The sequence below is a fragment of the Convolutriloba macropyga genome, unplaced genomic scaffold (assembly GCF_964194025.1).
Source record: "Convolutriloba macropyga unplaced genomic scaffold, txConMacr16.3 SCAFFOLD_4484, whole genome shotgun sequence".
Lineage (NCBI taxonomy): Eukaryota > Metazoa > Xenacoelomorpha > Acoela > Convolutidae > Convolutriloba > Convolutriloba macropyga.
Window position 1 is genome coordinate 1 of NW_027452938.1, and position 21,430 is coordinate 21,430.

General features: G+C 56.5%; 4 protein-coding genes across 4 annotated transcripts; 2 read left to right on the plus strand and 2 right to left on the minus strand.

Annotated features, from left to right (window-relative positions):
* The first annotated feature begins 458 nt into the window (after positions 1-458).
* Positions 459-2,565, plus strand: LOC142357911 (uncharacterized). Its single transcript, XM_075409406.1, has 3 exons — positions 459-647; positions 1,271-1,475; positions 1,773-2,565. The coding sequence occupies exons 1-3, from the start codon at positions 625-627 to the stop codon at positions 1,956-1,958; spliced, it is 414 nt and encodes a 137-aa protein (XP_075265521.1). The 5' UTR covers positions 459-624; the 3' UTR covers positions 1,959-2,565.
* A 62-nt stretch (positions 2,566-2,627) lies between these two features.
* Positions 2,628-4,007, minus strand: LOC142357912 (uncharacterized). Its single transcript, XM_075409407.1, has 3 exons — positions 3,760-4,007; positions 3,407-3,634; positions 2,628-3,103 (listed from the first exon to the last, which is right to left on the minus strand). The coding sequence occupies exons 2-3, from the start codon at positions 3,543-3,545 to the stop codon at positions 2,628-2,630; spliced, it is 615 nt and encodes a 204-aa protein (XP_075265522.1). The 5' UTR covers positions 3,546-3,634; positions 3,760-4,007.
* A 5,395-nt stretch (positions 4,008-9,402) lies between these two features.
* On the minus strand, positions 9,403-12,890 carry LOC142357913 (uncharacterized). Its single transcript, XM_075409408.1, has 5 exons — positions 12,111-12,890; positions 11,492-11,635; positions 10,945-11,262; positions 10,357-10,520; positions 9,403-9,896 (listed from the first exon to the last, which is right to left on the minus strand). The coding sequence occupies exons 1-5, from the start codon at positions 12,888-12,890 to the stop codon at positions 9,611-9,613; spliced, it is 1,692 nt and encodes a 563-aa protein (XP_075265523.1). The 3' UTR covers positions 9,403-9,610.
* On the plus strand, positions 12,889-21,335 carry LOC142357914 (uncharacterized; the record flags this gene model as incomplete). The annotated part of the gene is made up of 11 exons (XM_075409409.1): positions 12,889-12,983; positions 13,031-13,170; positions 15,644-15,920; positions 17,120-17,175; positions 17,952-18,100; positions 18,289-18,358; positions 19,129-19,229; positions 19,493-19,645; positions 20,203-20,361; positions 20,656-20,811; positions 21,195-21,335. Coding segments are annotated over exons 1-11 (1,497 nt in total), but the record flags the coding sequence as incomplete, so codon positions are not given.
* Between the last annotated feature and the right edge of the window lie 95 nt (positions 21,336-21,430).

The following is a 21,430-nucleotide window of genomic DNA, read 5'->3' on the forward strand; positions in this document are numbered from 1 at the left end:
TCTCCAAAGCGCAGTGTACGGAAGCTGCTGTGCAAGCGTTGCTGGGTGGCGTTTCCGGCGCGTGCATAATATGCTGTTCGTACCTATCCTCAAGCGCTTTGCATCTTGCACCATCCAGGATACTCAACAGCTCGGATCCCGGCTGCAGCAGCTGCGCCTCTACGGTATTGCAGCCCTGTGTATGAGAGCTGCGTTTGCTTAACCCGTACTGCTGGACCCGGGAAGCCCACCTCAACCCCGCTCCCGAACTTGCACGCCCTCTCAGCACTCAGTGTTTTGCACCACCGCGACTCTGGCTCCATAAACATCTCGACCTCACCTGGGGGATCCACCGGCACAGTTTCCTGTGTGGATGTGCACACCCCTGCACTCGCCACACCACCCAGGCCGAACCAATACAAGTGCGTTCGGGTCATCTTGCGATAAGGAGTCTGGTGGTGGAACACCGGCCAGCCACTGCTAGCAGGACTCCCTCCTCCTGCTAGCAATCAAAGAAGCCCCCCCCTGGCTACGGCAGTCTAGAGGGCGGCCTACACACTGGACCTCAAGCCTCCAAAGGCCTGCTTGGTCTTGCGGTACTTCCAGTCTCAATCTCTTATCGGATTATAGCCAACTGCCAACACCATGAGTGCGGGCTTCCCATCAAGGTGCATTGGCGGCTCCGGCTCTACACTCTCTCTTGCTCACGCCCTCTCTCTGTCTTGGGCATTGGAGTATCCAGTATTGCATAATGCCGTGCTCGCCGCTCAGACTCTTGCAGCAGGTTCCGTAGTTCACTGTTTTGGCTTCATTCTGCCTTCCGTTGCTCTGCCCCACCTCCCCCAGCGCTCCAGCCTCCAGTCCCACGAGCAATCCACCCGTTCCTGATCCCTTCCTACCCTTTGCGTGCTATCCCACGTTATCCCAACTCCCCCCAGCCCCCACCCCATAGCCACTTTCACCTCGCTTCTCAACCCCTTTCCACCCCTTGCTCCCCCTGTCTACTTTCTGTGACCTGCTCGATCGGCACCCTGCTTCCTCCTCTGCGTTTCCTTTTCAACTCCCACCCTGTTTGTGAAGTGAGCACGTGATGACCTGTCCCTTGCCTCCGGCATCCCGGCCCCAGGCACCTGTGCAGTAGCTGAAGCCCCAGAGCCAAACTCCCACCCTTCCCGTGCCCCCTCCTCTCCTCCTGTCCCCCTGCCCCTGCCCATCTCTGCACCCCATTGAACAGTATCAAGTCTGGTTAACGCGCCGGAAATCTTTCCCTTGCTGCCCTCCTTCACTGCAGGGGAGGCCTGAGCAGCCGCCAGCCACTGTTTGGCGCCCCTCCTGAACCAGCCAGCAGCAGCTCGGTACAGGTTAGTGTCCAGCAGTCGGAGTTCAACCTCGACGATGAGGTCATGGGGCTGAGGGGACAAATGGCGCAGCTCAAAACGATGTCCCAACAGATCGGGGAGTCGAGCAGAGAAAACAGCGCAATTCTGGCCGGCTTGGTAAGCTCTCATAGCGCTACAGTACCAATGTCTACTCCCACCCTCCACCGGTCCCCAACCCAGAAATTCTGGCACAGACACCAGCCGCATTGCCACCCTCCACGGCCTGCGCTAACGTGCTGCACATGCTTCAACCATGCCAGCAACATCCCTCCATCCTCCCATCCCCCCCCCCCCCCCCCTTCTTTCCTCTCTGCACGGTCCCGCTTCTCCCTCTCCGGCCTGACGTGTAGCTTTGCAGATACCAGCTCCTGCACTCCAGATCGATACTCACCCCTTCACCCACCTCACCCACAGGAAGAAACCATGGAGAAGGCACGCCTCGCTTTGAAGAAGTCCATGAAGCGCATGAACAAAGCCTATGAGCAGAGCAAAAGCAACCACCTGCTGTACCTCGTCCTCTTCTCACTTGCCACCCTTTTTGGCCTGTACTTCTTTGCCAAGGTGGTCGCCACCATCCGCTGGCTGCTGGGGTACCACTGACCAGCCGTGTTCGCTCCCTCGCAAGCGTGCGTTCGTTTTGCTTGGAGTATCCAGTTGGGCAACTTCGATCGACCTGTGTCACGGATGCCTTGACATCCACGCCGAGATTTGATGCAGACAAAGCGATCGAGACCGTGACTGTGCTTGGCGTGCAGAGTGCACAGAGCCACACAATAAAGCAGGCCGAAGGATGAGTGCCTCAGTTTGCTCTTCCAGATGCGCATAGAGAGGGAGTCGTCCTGGCGCTCGTGCTGAAATCGGAGCGAGTGTACCATTCACTTTCCGATTCTACAAAATGCGCGGCAGTTTTTCCTAGGTATATAAATCATCGAGGGTTGTGCTCTCATTGGAAGAAGAAGGTGCGCCAAGGGCTGGCATTTGCTTTGGCAACAACCCCTGGAAGTTTCACTCCACCTGAGACCTTCTCAACTGCAGCATCTGATGCAATTTCGGCCGAAGCTCGTAGATTGCAATTAGCTCATCCGCGTTGCGCATTGAAGCTGGAATCAGAGACTAGTGCCTTCACAAAGATCCATATGATTCACAGACACAATTGAGCTGTGATGCTCGGAGCGGAGCTCATCGCATGCCATGAGCAGCACGGGCTTCATCTGGTGCTCTGCGGCACTGTCAGGTTGTCGTCTGTGCACATCGTGTGCAAAATGATTCTTACAATTTGGTCGCAGCTTTATAAGTGACTGTGAGGTGGTCATCATCCCTGTTCTGGCAGACCTCCACCTTTGCGTCATACCATATGTCAATCCCCTCGTGTTCCAATACGATGTCTCTGGTGATAGTCCATTCCATGTACCACAGCACACGGTCCAGGGTGGGACAATTCTGGTACCACATGTCGTCAGACATCCACTTGCCAGACCTGTTGAAGACGAAGTAGAACCCGATGGCCCCATGCAGAAAACTGGTCCAAAAAAGGAACGCAACCATGTCTTCCAGGACGAAATTACGCTCTGACCCTGCCCCGTGCAGCGCAAACACGCTGTTTGTCCAGGACAGCGTTGAGCTGAGCGCCTCAAGGCCGATGAAGATGATGATGATGAACCAGATGAGCAAAGGAACGGTGCCAATTCGGGACCCGAGGTGCCACTTCGCGGCTTCAACACAGCGCTTGATCAGCTCCGGATGCTCTGTGTCGGGAGCGCACCACACCAAGAGAGTGTCAGCACATAAATCCCTTTGTGGATGGAGGTTCTTGGCCACTGTGCCGGCCTAAAAGATATTGCGGAATCCTCCTTTCTTAAGGTTAGGGTCCATGAAGGGACGAGAAGACGGGGAGTTCGGGTGAACTATCCAAGCAACGGCACGCGCCGCCGGGGGGGGAGGGGGGGGGAGGGGCTTGAGGATTGCGCGAAATTAATTATCAAGGGGGCAAAGACTCAGATCGGAGATGGGGAGACGGGCGTGCAGGGGCTGCATGAGGCTCATGGTACCTTGCACATTGGCCATGAAGAAGTTCCTGGCACGCGATTGGACAGTCCACTTCTGACCTCGGAAAATCGTATGAACAAAGAAGTTGTAGACATTTCTGATGGTCTGGGTTTCCCCACCCAGGACGAGCACCAGCCACATCAAAGGCAGAATCAGTAGCCGGTTGGAGAGGAACCTGAGGACCGTTCTGAACAAATTTGGCTGCTTCTTGACTGTCGTCTCGCAGGCACCTGCATGTGTATGCGTACCCGTACAGTCTTAGTTAGTACATGCACGTCATCTAGGATCGATGCCATGATGGACGTATATATACTGCGCACGAAATATATGATGGATATGTAGCAAGCTGCCTCACCTGACGAGGTATATTGCTGGACATCCAAACTAATGTGGCCAAGTGACGTTGATGCTTTTGGGGCCCCTGGTAAGCTCGATTCACTGGAACAGTCGCGAACTGATCCACCTGCTTTCCAATACACACGGCCCACAGATTCGGTGATCCACTGCAATATATATGTTCACAGTGATTCTATCTGCAGATTGATGCATATGACTGTGCTGCAAGTATACACAATCAATTCATGGTTCTTCCCATATAGATATCGTTGCCACCATCAGCAGCTCGCTCCACCGATCACGTATATACATGTATACACACACACACACACACACACACACACATGACAAGATTAAAATTGAAAGGATGGAAGGCAGCTCCTGGGTCATGAGGTTCTACGTTGAGAAGCATACTACGCACCTGTATCACCGCCGTTGTGGAGGGTCGGAGGTTGGTCGCTCTTGGGCTGCAGCCCAATCAGAAGCTCGCGCGAAGTTCCGGCTCCAGGGCATTCCGAACAGCTAGCCACCTCGTTCAACACCCGACTCCACGCGTCCGCCAGTCCAGCATGACGACTTGTCTGCACTCGCGGTTTCGATCCAGACTCAAGCTGGCAGTCATTATCGTACGCCTGGTTCACGTGGTAGTAGCTGCCATCATAAATCGTCCTGAGCCGAGGCCTATGGCCGGGGTTATTGGTGTCCAAAGTACAGCTATTTGTCGCGGCTCGTAGTTCGGGCAAATTAGCCAGGTTGGCTTGCAGGCATGACCGGCAGTGCCGCAACTCGTCCATCTCCGCCTTCAGTCTTTCGATGGTCGCACTCTGTTCCTTAACAACGGCCATGCTGACGCATTCTCTAAGGTAATGTTCCGGCGCAAACCGATTCTTGTTGGCATCAGGTAGAAGAGCCCAATGCTGAACGGTCAATACACCAGCACTGCCGGTAGTGCGGTTATCGTCGTTGCCAAAGTTGGGTGTATTTGGAGCAGCTGGGGAGCGCTCGTCGCCTTGATTGTCATCTGACCCGCCGTTCATACTGTTGTAATTAGTAGCGGCCGATCGTAATCATATCGGACCGCGGGGGCTTGTGGATAACCGGGGCTACTGGAGCGTCTCAGCTGATGAGCGTCGTATATGCAGCTCTCTCAATATCAACAAGAACGCAGAGACAGGAGACTCGTGGCGTACCTACGCGATCAGTATTATTGTTAAATTGTATTAGTTTGCACGCCGCACGGGCATGCAGGTCGCGATCGAATATCGATGCGCCGTAGGTACGTGCAATGTGGTGGTAGGGTATGATAGGTCTACGATAATAGGTGAGATAGGGAATTCCTTTATACGAGTACGAGTACAAGATCTGTCGACACTTTCAACAAGTAGGTGGTAGGGTACGTGCGAAAAATGAGGTCTGGAATTTCTACTATATGACATTTCTCGGATTTTAATTACTCTGAAATTTTTAAGGAAAAAACTACAAACTGAAACTCGGACACGGGACATGTGCATGAGGCTCCAGCCAGGTGCACACGGCCTGGTCTGCGGTTTGTACAGTAGGCAGAGAAGCCTATGATCTGTAGCAGGTACCTAGGGGATAGGTAGGGTAGGGTACTCGTACCTACTCCTTTAGTAGAGGGCTAGTATCATTCGGAGGGATCCCTCCTGGTACTAGTACTAGTATTATCTACGTGGATCCTGGTAAGGATACATGCCGTCTTTACATGCAGGTGCACTTTCAAGCAGAACAGTGAAAGACTAGGATTTCGGACCTTGAAGTTTCAGTAAAATTTAGTGAAATTTCGCATTTCGCTTTCATCGAAAATTTCAGGGTTTGTCTACACTCTACAGTACTCGTACTAGGCCCCATGTCGATTCGTAGGGCAACGAAATGTTACATAATACGTACGCAGTACATTACATAATGTTATATAGTACAAGTAGTAATGTGTTACACTGTGCGTGTACACGGCGATATTACCTAATTCATTTCAAAACCTTTCGAGATATTTCATATTTCAGCCTGCGATATTCGGTTGGTTTCTGCTTTTATACTTGAGAAGTACGTGCGATCGGACCACGGTAGCCGGTAGGTACACCCCCACTCAAAAGTCTCTACTTCGAGATCTTGGATAGATGGATGGGTTCTTGACACCCGCTCAAGGTTTTTGGCATATGGATGTGAGGCTTAGACATGTACCATTTGTATCCACCTGCCTAAGTGGCATGTTTGTGGCATTTTGGGTTAAGAGGGGGGAGTATTGGGATGGGATAGGTTTTGCATCTCTGCTAATTTCCTGAGTAGTTGCCCAGAAAGTTTGGCATACGTGACAGACTGGAACCATGCAATGGCTGGGAGTCTGGCTCCCAAAACTTGTACCTCGAGAAATCATGACAAGTCTGTCACGTGATAACGTTTAGGGCTTTGTACCTACCCTTAGGGCCCTAGAATTGCGACATTGGACGAATTGGCGAGATTTGTTATGGGTACCAGTCTAGAAACTGTTACAAAACCCATCCCACGAAGCATGCCATGAGGCTAGGTCATGGCATGGTTAGCCATGCAGCATCACCAACTCCTAATTGTGTAATAGCCGGCCTTCGTGTCCCCATTTGGGGCATGCACCCGCAATGGTGAGGGGTCATGTGCCTACGTAGGCATTTGCCGTGGGCCTGTGAGCTTGCCGGGTGACATGAAAACACGCTTCCATCATTCTAATGAGGTCGTGATGTGAGGCATGCGAGCATGCGATGTAATGCTCCATCATTCAGGGTTGAGGGGCCAAAGGGAGGGGCGCTATCGCGCCCTCCATGGTTGGGACGTGGAGAGCAGCGAAAGTCTGGTCGGGAAACTGTGCAAAGTGGAGGGGGTGGGTGGTGTAAGGCAATTTTTCGAGCTCGAGGGTCCCTTAAATAGGGCGGGTCTTCAGTGCAACGGTTCTGCGTGCTGTGGGCTTTCCCAAGCACTTGTAACCGCTCAAAACGGCCTCCAAACGGCTAAAAACCAGCCTGCAGCAGTCTGGGAATGAGAAACCAGGGCCACAACAAACTTGCCAACTTGGGCAATTTCACAATCACTTGGCTCGTAACTAGGCGAGAGAACCCCCATAGATGGCACTCCCATGGAAGTGCAAAGGACACATGAGGTCGTGCTTGGAGCACAATGGGTGCCATGATCATTGCCTTGTTAGGCAACACGAGCAGTGTGTATTTCCCTTTGTAGGTTTTTGGGAGTGAGTCTGAAAACGCAACATGTTGACTTATGGTATAATGCCGACCTCGCACGCGATTTTGCTTGATGATAGAGGCCCACATGTTCGCAATGAAGTCTACACACGCACGAGGAAACAAGAATGGGTCAATTTGGCCAAGTTTTAGGCATTTTCTTCCCTATCTTCTGCTTAGGTGTAGAACAGAAGGTAGAAACTTTTGGGGCGGGGTGTATATGCGCACTGCAGGCATGCAACGAAGCTACAAGCTGGCCAGGGAGTTGAGTGTTCAAATTCTTGTTGTGCCGCTCTTTGTAGTTCGCTGCCTGATCTTCTCCCTGCGACTACGGGAACGGCTTTAGAGGTCGGGCGTCCGGCCGCAATTGCGGAATCCAGCCTCCCACGCCCGCGAATGTGCATGTGACGTACATTAGCAGCTCTGCGCCTGCGCGCAACGAAAGATCAGGCGCGGGCCGTCCCCGGCGGACTCCGTCCTTACATAGGCCGCTCAAAGCAGCGATAGGTTGTATACCACGCGTATGCCTAGAAGATAGCGATAACTGTCTGGAAAATTATAATGTAGCTTCGGATGAATCCGGACCTGCCGGGGGGCAGCCCGCAGCCGCGGATGATATCACTCATGTGGAGGGAAGCTTGAACTTTCAATTTTCATGAATCATGTCTCACTGATCACAATTCACAATTGGATTGCCGTACACCTGGTGGGCAGCGGGGTACCCTACCATGTACGAGTACGCTGCCGCCTGCAAGTAGGCCGAGAAGCTGTCTGCTGACGCTGCTTGCCCTGCCCCCATCATGCCGCGCCACCGACTTGTGCCTGCCGTTATATGGAGGAGGGGGGTCGTTTGTGGGCTCACTTCCATGCGCTTCTTCGTGAACTGGCCGAGCGTGGTGTTAGTCTCGGCCGGTTCGCTCCAGGCCCCGCCCTCCTGGCCCACCGTGCCCCCTGCCGCGATAGTGGCCTACTGGGTCCGACTTTGGTCCCAGCGCCTTAGTACGTGGCTCCATAACACCCTGTCCTGCCGCCTGCCGGCTCCTGCGGGCCGTGTACCCCTCTGACCTGTACTAGGATAGTACGGTCTGTGACCCCCAACCCTGAGCCTAGCGGCCCCGCCCCCCAAGTAACCATCCCTGTAACCATCCTGTAACCATTCCCTGTAGGATAGTACGGTCTGTGACCCCCAACCCTGAGCCTAGCGGCCCCGCCCGGCCCCTGTAACCATCCCTGTTACCATCCCTGTAACCATCCCTGTAACCATCCCCTCACCATGTACGAGTACCAGCCTACAATTCTTCATTCTTGATGGATCGTCAAGCGTGAGCAGCTTCGATTCTGATCCACAGCACACGTACGCGTGTACGTGTTCACCGGCCCGGGAGAAATGCGCGTACGTGATACAAAAGGCGCGAATGAGGACCAATCATGGGTACTTAAAAACTGCGATTGTTCAGAAAGCAAATTGTGAAAAAGTCAAAAGTGTACTTGTACCTACGTACACTATCATATTTTCGTAGTACAGTGCGTCGCGGACTGCGGTCTGGCCTGGATTCGATCTACATAATACGCGTGTATAAGGATATATGTTGTTACATGGTACCGTTTACGAAGACTATATTATATCTGTAGGAGATACACATACGGGGCTAGCTCTATAAATAATATATGCGGCTACCGCCGTTGCTGTCCTGAAAATGCACAAGGCTGCATGCCTATTATAATATACAAGAGGCGAACGCACGGACACGGACCTTCCCGGGCCTCCGGCCCAGCGGGGCCTGCGGCCCGGCCCCTTAAAATCAAAATAATATCATCTTGCCTACTACTAATCCTTACAATATTAGTAGGAACGTGACAAACAAACGAACACACATACAAACAAACATACAAACAAACTGACACCATTTCACTTTTATATCATAAGGATAGTAGGACCTTTACCTTCCTGTTTTTACATTGAATTTACCAAGAGACGTATCGTAATACACACCACGTACGTACAAGTGTAGGTACTACTCGTTGCGGTCACGACCAGAGAGTTGCTTCATGTGATGTCACTGCAAATGTCTGACGACATCTACTCACAATCCCCTCCCCTCCCCTCCCCTCGCCTCGCCTGCACGTGTGCTATTAATGTGAGCCCCTACTGCCGGCCGCCCACTTCTGCCACGAACCACTCGATTGTCACGTCTGCATGACCATACTGAGAACGTATGCCATATACGAGGAACAGTCCTTCCTCACCGCGAGCACTCTCATGTATTACAGTTCAGACGCAAATAGCCATGCAAGCTAGAACTCCTGCTGCTTCTGTTGTGACAATGCAATGCTGCAGTGATTGCAATGTGCAAGAGGTGCATGTGATTTCCAGGGGGGCGCAGCGGGGCATCAGGTCCCATGAGCACTCACAGCTGAAGCTATCTAGCTGCCGGATTAGTATATAATGGCTGGCAACCCGCAAATGGGCAAGCAGCACGGTGAACTCCAACTGTTCCGGACACGGTGGATGCATTGCAGAGAGCATGTCCGGTAGCTATGGCAACGGCGGAGCGACATAAGATGGTGGAAGAGCGCAGGGGAAGGGGGGCATAGACGCTGTGCCCCGGCGGGGCTTGCAACTGATGGATTGTTAGTGCCACGTTGTCACTCCTGGAAGCGCCTGGCAGCCCCACGGCGCTGCCTCTGCTGCGAGTCACCACCACCAGGCGCAGCAGGAGCCTTCCCTGCCCTATCAAGGGCACCCTGAGGCTCTCGGCCCTCATCAGCTGCCCATCTCCCGCCGCCGACGCCACTGCCACCCCCAAAGCGGAGGCTTTGCTGTGCCGGGGAGGCGGCGATCTCGTCATAGTATCCTCCGGCCAACATCTCCTCCCTCTCGGCCTGACGCTGATCCTCCGTGAGCCAGTCAGAGATGGGCACGCCGCTGCTACTGCAATCAGGGGAGGGGAACGCAGGGCAATCCAAGCGACAGGTCAGGGTCGAACCGGGACGCACAACAAGAACGTAGCAAGGTAGCGGCAACGGATAGGCACAGCACAGGGAAGGAAACCAAGGAGACAGAGGAGGAAGAAGAGGGAGACGGTAGGGACGTCGACAGGGGAGTCAGGCTGCAGATAGGGGAGACTGTGAGGCCAGGTTAGAGCAGGGACTGGGAAGGGTGATAGGAAGGAGGAGCAGGACAAGTCGTGGAGGAGCAAATCGAGTCTGGGGATGTGCCGAGAATCGGGAAGGGTCCAGGCAGCTGTCAAAGGCTAATCCAGATGTATGCATTCTTTGAGCTGGAAGGACAGATTGGCCGGTGCATGCCTGCTGATGCAGGAAATGGTGGCCAGGAGCAGTGGTTGTGAACACAGGAGTTTCGGGCCTTGTCTAAGCGCATCCTCCTGTACCTTGCCGGCTCTCGTTCTTGCCTGCGGGTCCTGCGGGGAGGCTCTGCATTCGGTGGCGGTGCTTCTCCAACCCCGCCGTCGGCATCTCGCACCTCGTATGACTGACGCCGCCTCCGGGATATGATGGGGACGGAGGCGCTCTGTGAGGCAGTCGGCGGAGGCGCCTGTTGCAGCGAGGTGAGGCCGGTGAGGTCAGCAATGCATGGCGCAAACATCGTGTGCTGTCTGCCAGCCGGAAGTCAAGCTGTTTCCCTGTGTTCTGAAGCTTGCCTGGCTGTGCAGTCTACCTCCATTTGTTGCGTGCTGATTAACTATTTGTCGGCCCAACTGCGATACAAGTCTACCTCGTGGCCGCCATATCCAACAGCTCCCATTTCACAGCCTCCCGCACCATCTCTCAATCTCACAACATTCTTAAACTCACACCCTGCTTCCCCCCCGCCCCCCCCCCCCCAAAAAAAAACGCTGCCTGTATGTCGATCAAGCCTCTGCCGTGAGAACTCGCACTTTGCAACACGAAGGCCATCGTGCCCTCCCCTCGTCTTCCGACACTCGCCTATGTCCATGGCAGGCGCGGCTCCCCCTCACCTGCTCACGCTCGTAGTAGCTCCCGCCAGCCGCACCTCTCCGCTGCATTTCACCTGGGTCGGGCCCCCTCTGTGCCTGCAGGGCTGCGGATGCCTGCTGTTGCACCTCCTGCGGCACCGGGCCGTACTGCGCCTCATACTGCCGCACAGATTCCCGCCACTCGGCCAGCCTCTCCTCGTAGCTCTTGCCAGAATCCTCCTCAGCATAGTAGCCGGGCTCGTCAAACAGCTCCGAAAACTGCCGCCCAGCCGACTCAAAGAAGTTGTCCAGGAATCCTCGGGATAGCTGCTGCACTTGGTAGCCGTCTATCACGGTAATCTGCAGGGCAGTGGGTGAGGAGCAACAGACCGTCAGAGCCAGAAGACACACACACACGCACAGGCCAGCCTCGAAACACCCCGCCATCCCCCAGCAACAACAAAGACACAAGCTCACCTCTGCTCCCAATCAACCTGTGATGATCCCTCTGCCTCCCGCCCCCCACACACACAAACACACAAACACAACACACACACACACACCGCCCTTCACTACTCTCAGGGAGCACCTGTGAAGGCTCCACTCTGATGACCTGCTCCACACCGATTGAGAAGGTGGACACAGCAGAGGTGGGCACAGATGGGCTGCCGAACATGTCAAAGACGATCTCTGACAGCCGGCCCGTGTCCGGGCTAAACACAAAGTCGCGGACCTGCGATGGGGAGGAGTTTGCCGCATAACACAGCGATAAGGACAGGCTGAAAGGAGGGAACGGGAGAGCATAGGAGAGGGGAACGGGGAGGCGGAGTGTATTTGGAATGAGTCTTGGAAAGACAAGGGAACGGGAAGGGAAGGGAAGAGAATGTGCAGGAGGAAGCGAAGGGAGGGGGAAACGAAGAGGCACTGTTCAAGCGAAAGGCGAGAGGCGTCCGCATCCATGGCGTTGGACAAGAAGGCAAAGAGAAAGAGGGGGTGGTCTGTTGAGCCCCAACCTCCAGAAGCCAGAAGCAAAGGGCGAGACCACTGACAGGGAGAGAGGAGAGATCGCAACATTTGGCAACGTTTCCAGCGAGGGGTGGGAACACAACAAGAGTGGGCAGAGACACAGAGGTGTAGACACAGGCAGAGAAGAGGTAGGCTAGAACGCAGAGAAATCAGTGCTGCTCATTGTCGTAGGGTAGGGGCACCTTGCCAAGTAGCTGGCCCTCCTGGGACCTGATGTCCATGGCCACAAGGTCTCTATAGCCGTAAGAGTAGTCCTCCATCTCCAGGGCGGTGGTGTCCTGCACCAGTACCACGTCTCCGATCTGCCGCAGCGAGCCTAGGAGGACGCTGTAAATATCGTTGCCGAGAGCCTTGCCCACAATCTCTTTCAGGACGTTGGTCGGCGGCACACAGTCCAGCGAGATCACCTCCCAACTGCGAGTGTCCACCCACAGGTTCACCACCTTGCCCAGCCGGCTGCCCTCTGCCCGTGTGATGATCTGTTTGGACACCACGTCCGAGCGCCGAACTTGGATTCCTGCCTTGGGGTCACTACGGCCCGGCGGCAGCTGTGCTGCCTGTCCGTTGCGACCTCCGCCCCGTTTGCGAGGGGTTTCCCTGCGCATGGGCATCACCCTGCCGGCCTGACCCTCAGGGTTCGGGTACCTGCTGCGATCTGCTGGCAGCTGCTCTGCTCCTCTCCTTGATGGTGTGGCTCGAGGGTCCCCACCAGCCTGCGGCCCACGGCTGCCACCGTCATAGTACTCTCCATCAGGTGACCTTCTGCCCGCCCTGCACTCACAAGGTCTCATCCCTGCTCGACGAATGCCGTGAGCTGGTGCGCCACTTTTTCGAGCAACCTGCAGGCGTGTCGGTTTGGGAGAGGCGTTGCCCTGCAACTGCTGGCCGACTGATCGGCCAGCAGCGCGGTGAGCGGCGCCCGTCATCCCCTGTCCTGGAGGCATACTGCCACAATTGGCCATGGCGGCGGGTCTTGTGGATGTAGAGGTGCTGGCAGCAGCACCGGCACATGGGCTGATCATCGTGGGCGGGAACATGTTTCTGCCCTTCGCCAGGTAAACGAGCTGTGCAACGGATGCTGCGCGTGCTTCCTATGTACCAGTGGCAGCTTTGGCTGGGGTGGTGTCCAGCTCCAGTCCGAAGACGTTGCAGGTCTAGGAGTAGCGGGTGGTAAAGCCGTGCCTGAGCCGGCACCTCGGCAGGATGACTTGTCACTGGAAGGGTGCTTTGTGGACCAGAGAAGTGTGCGTTTGTCAGGGAGCTGAGGGTTGTGGCCGCAACGTACGCAACAAAGTATGGCCGGCTGTCTTAACCGGAGATACAATGCCAGCTCTTATTTCGCAGTATCGGTAACGAAAGGATTGCGGTTCCTATCTGCGATTGAACTGTAGGATAGTATTTGAAGTTGGAGTGAGCCGCTGGTAGAGCTCCGCTGCGGCGACGGCATTGAGTACTTGGATACTGTGCGCACATTTTGGGAGTTGGCGGCGGCAGGGAGAACGATCGAGTACTAGTAGCAATACTGTACGAGGACACGGCAGTTCGAGAGCCACGGCAGTTCGTTCGATCCTCGGTTCAGCCGTACGAGTACTCGTACTTATCGATACCTACCGATATATATACAGAGATACATCTAACTCATAAAATAACGGCGAAGTACCGGGGATATTATACAATCCCGTCTGGAGCTAGGTAGCCGGTAGGGACCAGGGTACTGTACTCGCGTGTCGCAGCCTGGCCAGGCAGTTGTACATGCAGTAGGGTACCTACTACCTACCTGGCTAGCTGGTAACAAGGTAATTATTACATACGAAATGAGTAGCCTCACAGCTAGGAAACTACCTCTAGGTACCCCTGGTCCCTACTCTCCGGCCAGCTAGACTCCTGTGGGCGCCCTGTGGCTGTGGCTGACTGTGGCTGCCTTCGGGTCTTGTAATCGACCCTTCACTCTCCGGCCAGCTAGACTCCAGGCCAGGGCCAAGGCCCTCCTTTTTTTTTCGATCTGGGCCAACCTCCCGCTGGTACGAGTACTAGTAGTAGTAGTCGTACTGTTGTAAATATCGCTCTACTGACTACGGTACCTAGGCCTACCCTACCTAGGGTACAATACAGCGATCTCATTCCGGCTCTGCCCCGGCCCTCCTGTAACTATCCCGTCAACACCCACATTACCTACAGTGTCAGGAGCTGCCAGAGAACCACCAGGGTTCGTTGGCTGCCACGTAATTAATCCTTCTGTGAGGTAAATTATGTAGCACCCTGGATGCCTAATTGTGGCGATTAGAATGTGTCGTATTTCGGCGGAAGGGGTTAGACATTGGAGGAACGTACACGAAATTCTGGACGGATGCGAGTTTCAGGGATTATAGAGGGAAACAGAGTCAATATATGGGTCGAGAGCCGCACGTGCGGCGCGCACGTGCAGCACCCCCCGCCTGTGTAACAATAATAGTATAAAATATATCTATATGCTGGTGTCGTACGAGTACGTTATTTATACTCGGGAAAAAAACGAGTACTTGTACGGTGTAGGGGCCGGCCGGTGTACTCGTGTACGCCGGAACGGCGCGCGGTAGGTAGGGTACGCGTGCGATATAGCGGCGAAGAGCGCCGTGCGATGCCTCTTCCGCGCAGCACTTTCCGCATGTGCTGAGTGCCGTCGGCGTCGGCCAGGGCTGGACGGATCCCGTGTTGCCTTCGGTTTTTGAGGGTGTAGGAGAACGGCAGGGGTTTAGAAGGTGCGGTGCCAGCGGCGGCGGCGGCGGAGACCCAATAGACCCCGGCCCCCGCGGCATCCCCCGCGGAGCTCTGAGCGTGCAGAACGGAATTGGCAAGACCGGTTTTGCAATTACCACTTTTTAATCCCAAGTTTCCTGTGCTCTCGTGCGTCCGGGATTTCTCCGGGTCCGAACTCCAACCCGATATCCCCCCGGGTCCCAGTGTTTACGCACGCCGGGGAAATCCGGGCAACTCACCACAGACCAGCATTGGCTGGCTGACAGGCACCAGTGTCATACCTGACCCAGGCACCAGTGATATCCCGCGGTACCTCGTGGCCCGTCCGGGTCCTACCCGAATCTGAGATACCATTTGGTGGATGTGTTGGCAAATATTTGACACGTAGGGTAGGTATCCCTAGGCGGTCGCCGGTCGGGTACCCAAGGACATCTCAATTCTCACATGATCACAATACGGGCAATGTATTGTGACTCGAATCTCGGCTCGAAAGAGTGGGGCAGGGGTTTTTCGACCCACCTTCTCCCGGGGGTGAAAAAAAAAAACGGGCAATGCCCGCCTGCAGACCGGAGATACCCTAATTAGGGTTACCCGGCTACTGGAAAGTGATCTTGGAGCAAAATAGCCATGCATCGTCCATCTTAGCCCTTAGCCATATTGAAGGCCCACGGATGGCGGCCTGGCTTACAGACAGCTATAGTATTCAGTGAGGATACAGTGAGGGGATAAAGTGAGGGGATACAGTGAGGGACCCATGTGATGCTTCTTCGGATGGTGCGACGATAAACTGACCCGACAAAGGCCGAGCTGGTCTCAACTCTCAACTCTCAGCTCTGAGGCTTCGTGACCCGGGTAACGTACCCGGTTTATCCATAATGCACCGGAGTGGACGCAAGCGTTCCCGGTCGTATGTGCTGCGGAGCCTGCGCCCAGGCTGTGCCACGTCGATGAATGGATTAGCATGCAATATGCATTATAGCTCACGAATCGCGATTAGCTGGAAGCTCCCGATCAGTCGGTCTGGGGCACTGCTCGGATCGGGCGATCAGACAGTGTCATCAGCCCATCAACCATAGCCCACCGGTGTCATTCGCCGACGATCTTCCTGCTACTGTACTTGGCCCTCTCGGCCCGTCTCCGGTTCCAACGATCGCCCACTCGAAACATTCACACATGGCCACCACCGCCACCACCACCCTGGCTCGCGCCCTTGGGCTCCGAGCTGCTCCCACCGCGCGCCAGCTCTCAACCGCGAGGTGAGTTCGCGGGGACCACACAGTTTGGACGACAGCACTGTCCTTGCAAACCTCGGTACCACTGAGTACCACTCCCCAGTGTGCAGCATTCCGAGTCCATTGTCGCATTCGGAGAAAGTCGCCGCGCCGTACCCGAAGGATTCGCGAGAGAACTGATCGTTACACAGAGAGGGCCGGCTCATATCAGCTATAGCGCGCGATCGCGTCAGGACATAGCTAGGCACATTGTGGGGGATACACAGCCAGCGAGGGGACTGGCATGTCTTGATCCGTATGTGGATGGGAGAGAGAAAGGTAGGGACTGAGGGACATGCCACTTGATGCACAGAGGGAGGCCCAAAGTATCGGCAGAAAGAGGTGATCATGATCGCTGCGCGGCACCGCAATAGCTCTGGGTATAAACTAGGCCGGCCGACATGGCATGGGCGCGGATCACTTATGATGTGACTGCAAAGATGCCAGCCAAGGTCGGCAAATTCTATTGTCTGCGGCCGGGAGTGCCATATATCACCGGGCCATGGAAACACAGGCGTAAGGCAGCTTGTATAATCCACGTACCATGTGTACTGGAGCTGACTCGATCGGAGCCGCTCCTGTAGCTCTGAAGCTCGCGCCCTCAATCCCACCAATTTCGTTCGCAAGACATCGAACGGGCGTCGCCTCTCCCGGTCTGGCTGGCATTTGCGTGGGACAGGACAGCCTCAGGGTGACCAACCAGGGGCAGGGGGAGGGAGGCAGGGGTTCCTTGTAGAGGGTACTCGCAACAGTTGCACACCTGCACGTGGCCATATAGCGGGGGTAGATCGCGGGAAGTTGCATAGAGCCTCAGCAGAGAGCCAAAGGCAACTGAGGGTTTGTTGGGCCGGCAGGGCTCGGGCTTCCTGCCGGGGAAACCAGCTTTCATCCCTCAACTGTCTTTCTCATTGCAGATCTCAGTGGTTGCCGTGAGGCACTCACAGCGCACGAAACTTGGGGTCCTTTCACTTGCCCGCGTCTATCAGTGACTATAGCTTACTCCTGCACGGGAATGCCAATACGCTGCGTGCAGCCTGGCCGCCGCACCCTGAGTATCCCCCCCGCAGTATCTCTCTCTATGCATCTCTACCTCTGTCTCTACACCTGCGCGCCCCCCATTGCCAATCTGCACAAGCCATGGCATGCAAAGCTAACTCCGGTAACACATCTGCCCATGGACGCAGGCGCAGCGCACCCCGCTCGGCCTTCTCTCTGCTGCCCGCTCCTGTTAGCCCAGCAGGTGAGTCCCTTGACCGGGCATCGGTCTGACGACACTCCTCATGACATGGCCACCGCCTGAAACATTGCGATGTCATGTACACACTCTCTGCCTAAAGTCTAGCAAAGTTCCAGCTCCCAGGGGGGGGGGGGGGGGGGGACCACAAGCACCGCCGTTTCTTTGGGAAAGTGTGTCGCAATAATGTGCAGTCCCTTGCTCCAACCGCCCGCGGCCCTCATGCGCAATGCGCGCCCCTCAACAGCTCTTTCCCGCCGCCACTCCTGGCGGCAGTCTGTGCAGCCGCCAATTTCCTCTCTGCAGCTTTGCGTCCCCCCGGCGCTCTATTCCACTTCGCCCTCTTCACCCCCTCACCTGACCCGCCGGGGTTGCATCCCCGCCCCTCCCGCTCCCACTCCCGCTCCCGTCCTGCTCCCCCCCCCCCCCCCCTCCCCTCCTCTCCCCCTTGTCCTCCCCACACCCCTGCCCTTCCCCTGGGAGGCGAGGATTTGTTGACCCCAGCCTTCCCTCACATCTCTGGACCTCCCCATTCTCTTCTGCCGTCGCCGTCCTTGCCCTTTCCCCTCGTCTGATATGCAGTTGACCTATCCCCACATCCCGGTCGGACAGTGCACCCACCCCTGCCCTTGCCTATCCCCTCCCCTCTGTCCTTTCCCTCCGTTGTCTTTCCGTTCAATCGTTCATCTCTTTCGTTGGCGCTGGCATCTTCCGGGCTCTTTTCAACGATCATACAGTTCTTGCCTTTCGCGTCTGATCCTTCTCTGTGCTCTCCTCCTCAGCGCACGCCCCAGCGCCCTGTCACATGGGCAGTGCTGGCCGCTCAGCGCTGCTGTCCGCCCGCCGGGGGAACACCGTGGCTGCTGCCGCCGCCGCCGCCGAAGCGGTGCCCATGTTGCCAGAGAGCTTTGTCGAGGTCTCCCTTGCGGAGGTGATCCCCATTCTCTGTTGCGGGGACGACTGCTCCATTGCAGGCCAATAGCGCAGCTCCGAAAGCTCCGTGACTCAACCGCCGAGCACTTCCTGTCCACTTTTTCGCGCTGATGTCAGGACACGATTCTGACAATGTGTGGTTTTCTCCCCGCCATCTGCTGGCGCACGCCCTCTGAATGCATGCAGGGCGAGCTGGCAGCCTGGGAGGGCGACCTCATTGCCCTTGGCGTGTACGAGAGCTCTATCGAGAAGGATGGTGAGACGCCGGCCCCATGCGTGGCTGCGTCCGTTCAGAACCGAACCAGGGTCCTCCCCTTCGCCTGCTTGGATCGCTCACATACACACACACAAAGCGCTGGAGGCAGTGAGACACACACACATACAGGGCCGCGGTTCTCCTCCCCCAGTATCCGCTACTCCCCCAAACTGCGGCACGGCGCCTGCGTCTGCTGTTGTATACAGCTGCGGTGCAGATGACAGCCCCTCCGATGGTCACCGCACATCGAGTCCGTGCTTTCGCTTTGTCGCAGCCCTATCCTCTGCCGTAATCCAGATGGAGGGAGCGGTGGCACCGGCAGCAATGGCCGTGTGGTGCCGCCATGTTCCGGCGTAGAGGGTGGTGTTGGGTGTTGGGGTGGGTGAGGGGTGTTTGAGCGAGTTCATAGGATCCATCTGTGGGCGGAGTTAACGGCGGGGCACGGGGCTCGCGAGCAGGGCCTGCGCTCCAGGGCGGCCGGAAGCCATGGCTTGCCCCCAAGCACAGGCATGGTTTATTTCTGGCCTCCGGTCATAATAGACATGTTGGAATGACAGCAAGCGTATTCTTGTGGTCAGCAGCACCGGCCGGGCGTCTTCTTCTCGCGGGACTCGGACCTGAACTGTTCTCTCTACTCCTTCCCTATCCGTACCACGCCGGCCCCTGCCATGTTCCCCCTTTTTCCGCTGCTACTCGTCACAGCCTGCGCCTGCCTGAGTCACACCCTCTCATGTCCCTCTCCCCTTGTTGCCATGATTGACTGCGACCAGACTCGGGCGCATTCAAGTCGGCAGAGCTGAAGGCAGCCGACGAGGCTCTGGGAGGAGTGGTGAGCGAGCTGCTCGAGGATGAGGAGTTCAAAGCTGCAGCGGTAGGTTCCACGGCTCCCCCAGCCCGTCTTTCTCGACAGCTCTGTCTCTCACTCGCTCGCTCGCTCGCTCACTCACTCACTCACTTACTCACTCACTCACACACACACACACACAGTCGGAGGATCAATTGTCTGACATCGAAGTGTGCTCCGTGCAACGCTGCACGCGTTCATGACACTCTGTCAAGGGTACAGGTCTGACACTGTCGACCGCTTCTCAGTCCGCCCTGACTCCCGGCCGACTGTGCCGCGATGCTATACAGGGCTCTGCCAAGTTTGTGCGCGTCGGCGGCAAGGCCAAGTACTTCGGCCTCGTGGGTCTCGGTCCGGAGGAGAAGGCCGCCGCCGGCGCCGTCCCTGAGTGGGGCGCTTCCCCATGGCAGGCAGCCGGCTCCGCTGTGGCAGACGCTGCAAAGGTTGCCAGGGGCCCCCCTTCCCCTTCCCCCTTTCTCTCCTGCTGCCTTCCCTGCCATTGCTCGTAGTCCACCTCCATTCCCTTGCTTGCCTTCCCCTTGGTCCTTCCCTTTCTGTGCGGTCCCCTCTCCTGTCTTCCCCGTCTCTTTTCACACACAGCCGGATCTTCCCTCAGTCCCGCCTCGCTGGTGGCGTCTACTTATTGCTTCATACATGTACTTGGTCTCCCTCTGAGAGCTAGGGTGTGCCGCTGCACCTCGGTCCCGTAGATAGATCTCCGACTTTCCTCCCGCCTCTCCTGGCCTGTCCCCCGTCACGGCAAGCGCCGGCGTCACGTCACACACGCCCATCCCCACCATTCCATGCCGTTCCTCTCCAGCGAGCGGGTACTCACTGCACCCCTCCACTCCGCTCCTAGGGGGAGGACCTGCCTTTGCTACCCCTTCGCTCCTCAACCGTCCCTCGCTCTTCTGATATGTCAGCAGCAATGCCACGTGTAACAGTCCACAGTGCTCACGATTCCCTCCGGCCATGCCTTCCCTCTGGTGAATGGACACAGAGCCACAAGGCCAAGGGTGCTGCATTCACGGTCCTCGGGGCCGCCTCGCTCGCAGCAGACCAGGCTGAGAAGGTCGCTCTCGGGGCGCTGCTGGGCGGCTTCGAGTCGACACGCTTCAAGAGCAAGCCCAAGTCGTCCTCCACGCTGGAAAGCCTCCAGGTATGTTGGCTAGCCCCAACCCTGGCATCTGCGAGCATCCCTGAGCCCCTTCCCTGGGCAGCTCTGCAGCGCTCATCATTGCAACGAGTCACAGACAGCCACCAGCCAAGAATAGATGGCGGCTTCGTGTCGTGTCCCAGGCAGCTTACAGAGCGGCATGCCAGCGTCTCCTCCTCGTGCAATTCGAGAATGGGCTGTTGTGTGCCATGCAGCCAGCGGCTCTCAGTACAGCTGAGGCCTGCCAAGTTGCTTAGGCTCTTGCCAACCCTGGCGTGTGTCCTGGTGTGCTTTCAGATTCTCTCCTCCGGCGACTCTGCAAGCATTGACCGCGCGGCCGCCATGGCCCGTGGCGTGTATCTGACACGCTTCCTTGTGGAGGCCCCACCCAACGTGGCCAACCCGACCCATCTTGCTGAGGCCGCAGCCATGATTGCAGCTGAGTTTCCCGAGGTGAGTGGCCGCTTGCGCCGGACTCGCCTCCTGTGGTTGATCACGGCTGGGCTGATTTGCTGCTGTCTCCTCTGAAGCCGCTGGGGCGGGCGACCCATGGATGGACAGCCAGAGAGGGGTGGTAGAAGGATGGATGGATGGAGGGAGGGAGGGAAGGAGGGAAGGAGGGAGAGAAAGAGAGCGAGCGAGAGAGAGGGATTGTGGATGGATGGATAGCATCAAGGTGGCACCCGGCAAACTTTCATCCGTAGGTGAGGATTGGAGACACGGCAGCAGCTGTAGCCTTTCTTGCTTCTGTATTTCACAACACGTTTTATAATTCCTTGTGGCTTGGCCGGGGGCTGTGGGCGGCCCTGGCCCATGCTGCTGTCTGTGCCTCTTAGCGCATGAGTCTCGAGGTCCTTGAGAAGGAGGACTGCGAAAAGCTTGGCATGGGGTGCTACCTGGGCGTGGCTGAGGCCTCCGACACACCCCCCAAGTTCATCCACCTCACGTACTCTCCTCCCGGCGACGCCAAGCGCAAGGTACGGTTGGTGGCACCAACGTACCACCACAATGCTGCTGAGACGTGCCTCGCGCCCGCCCGCCCGCCTATAACGCCCGCGAGCACTCCTCCCTT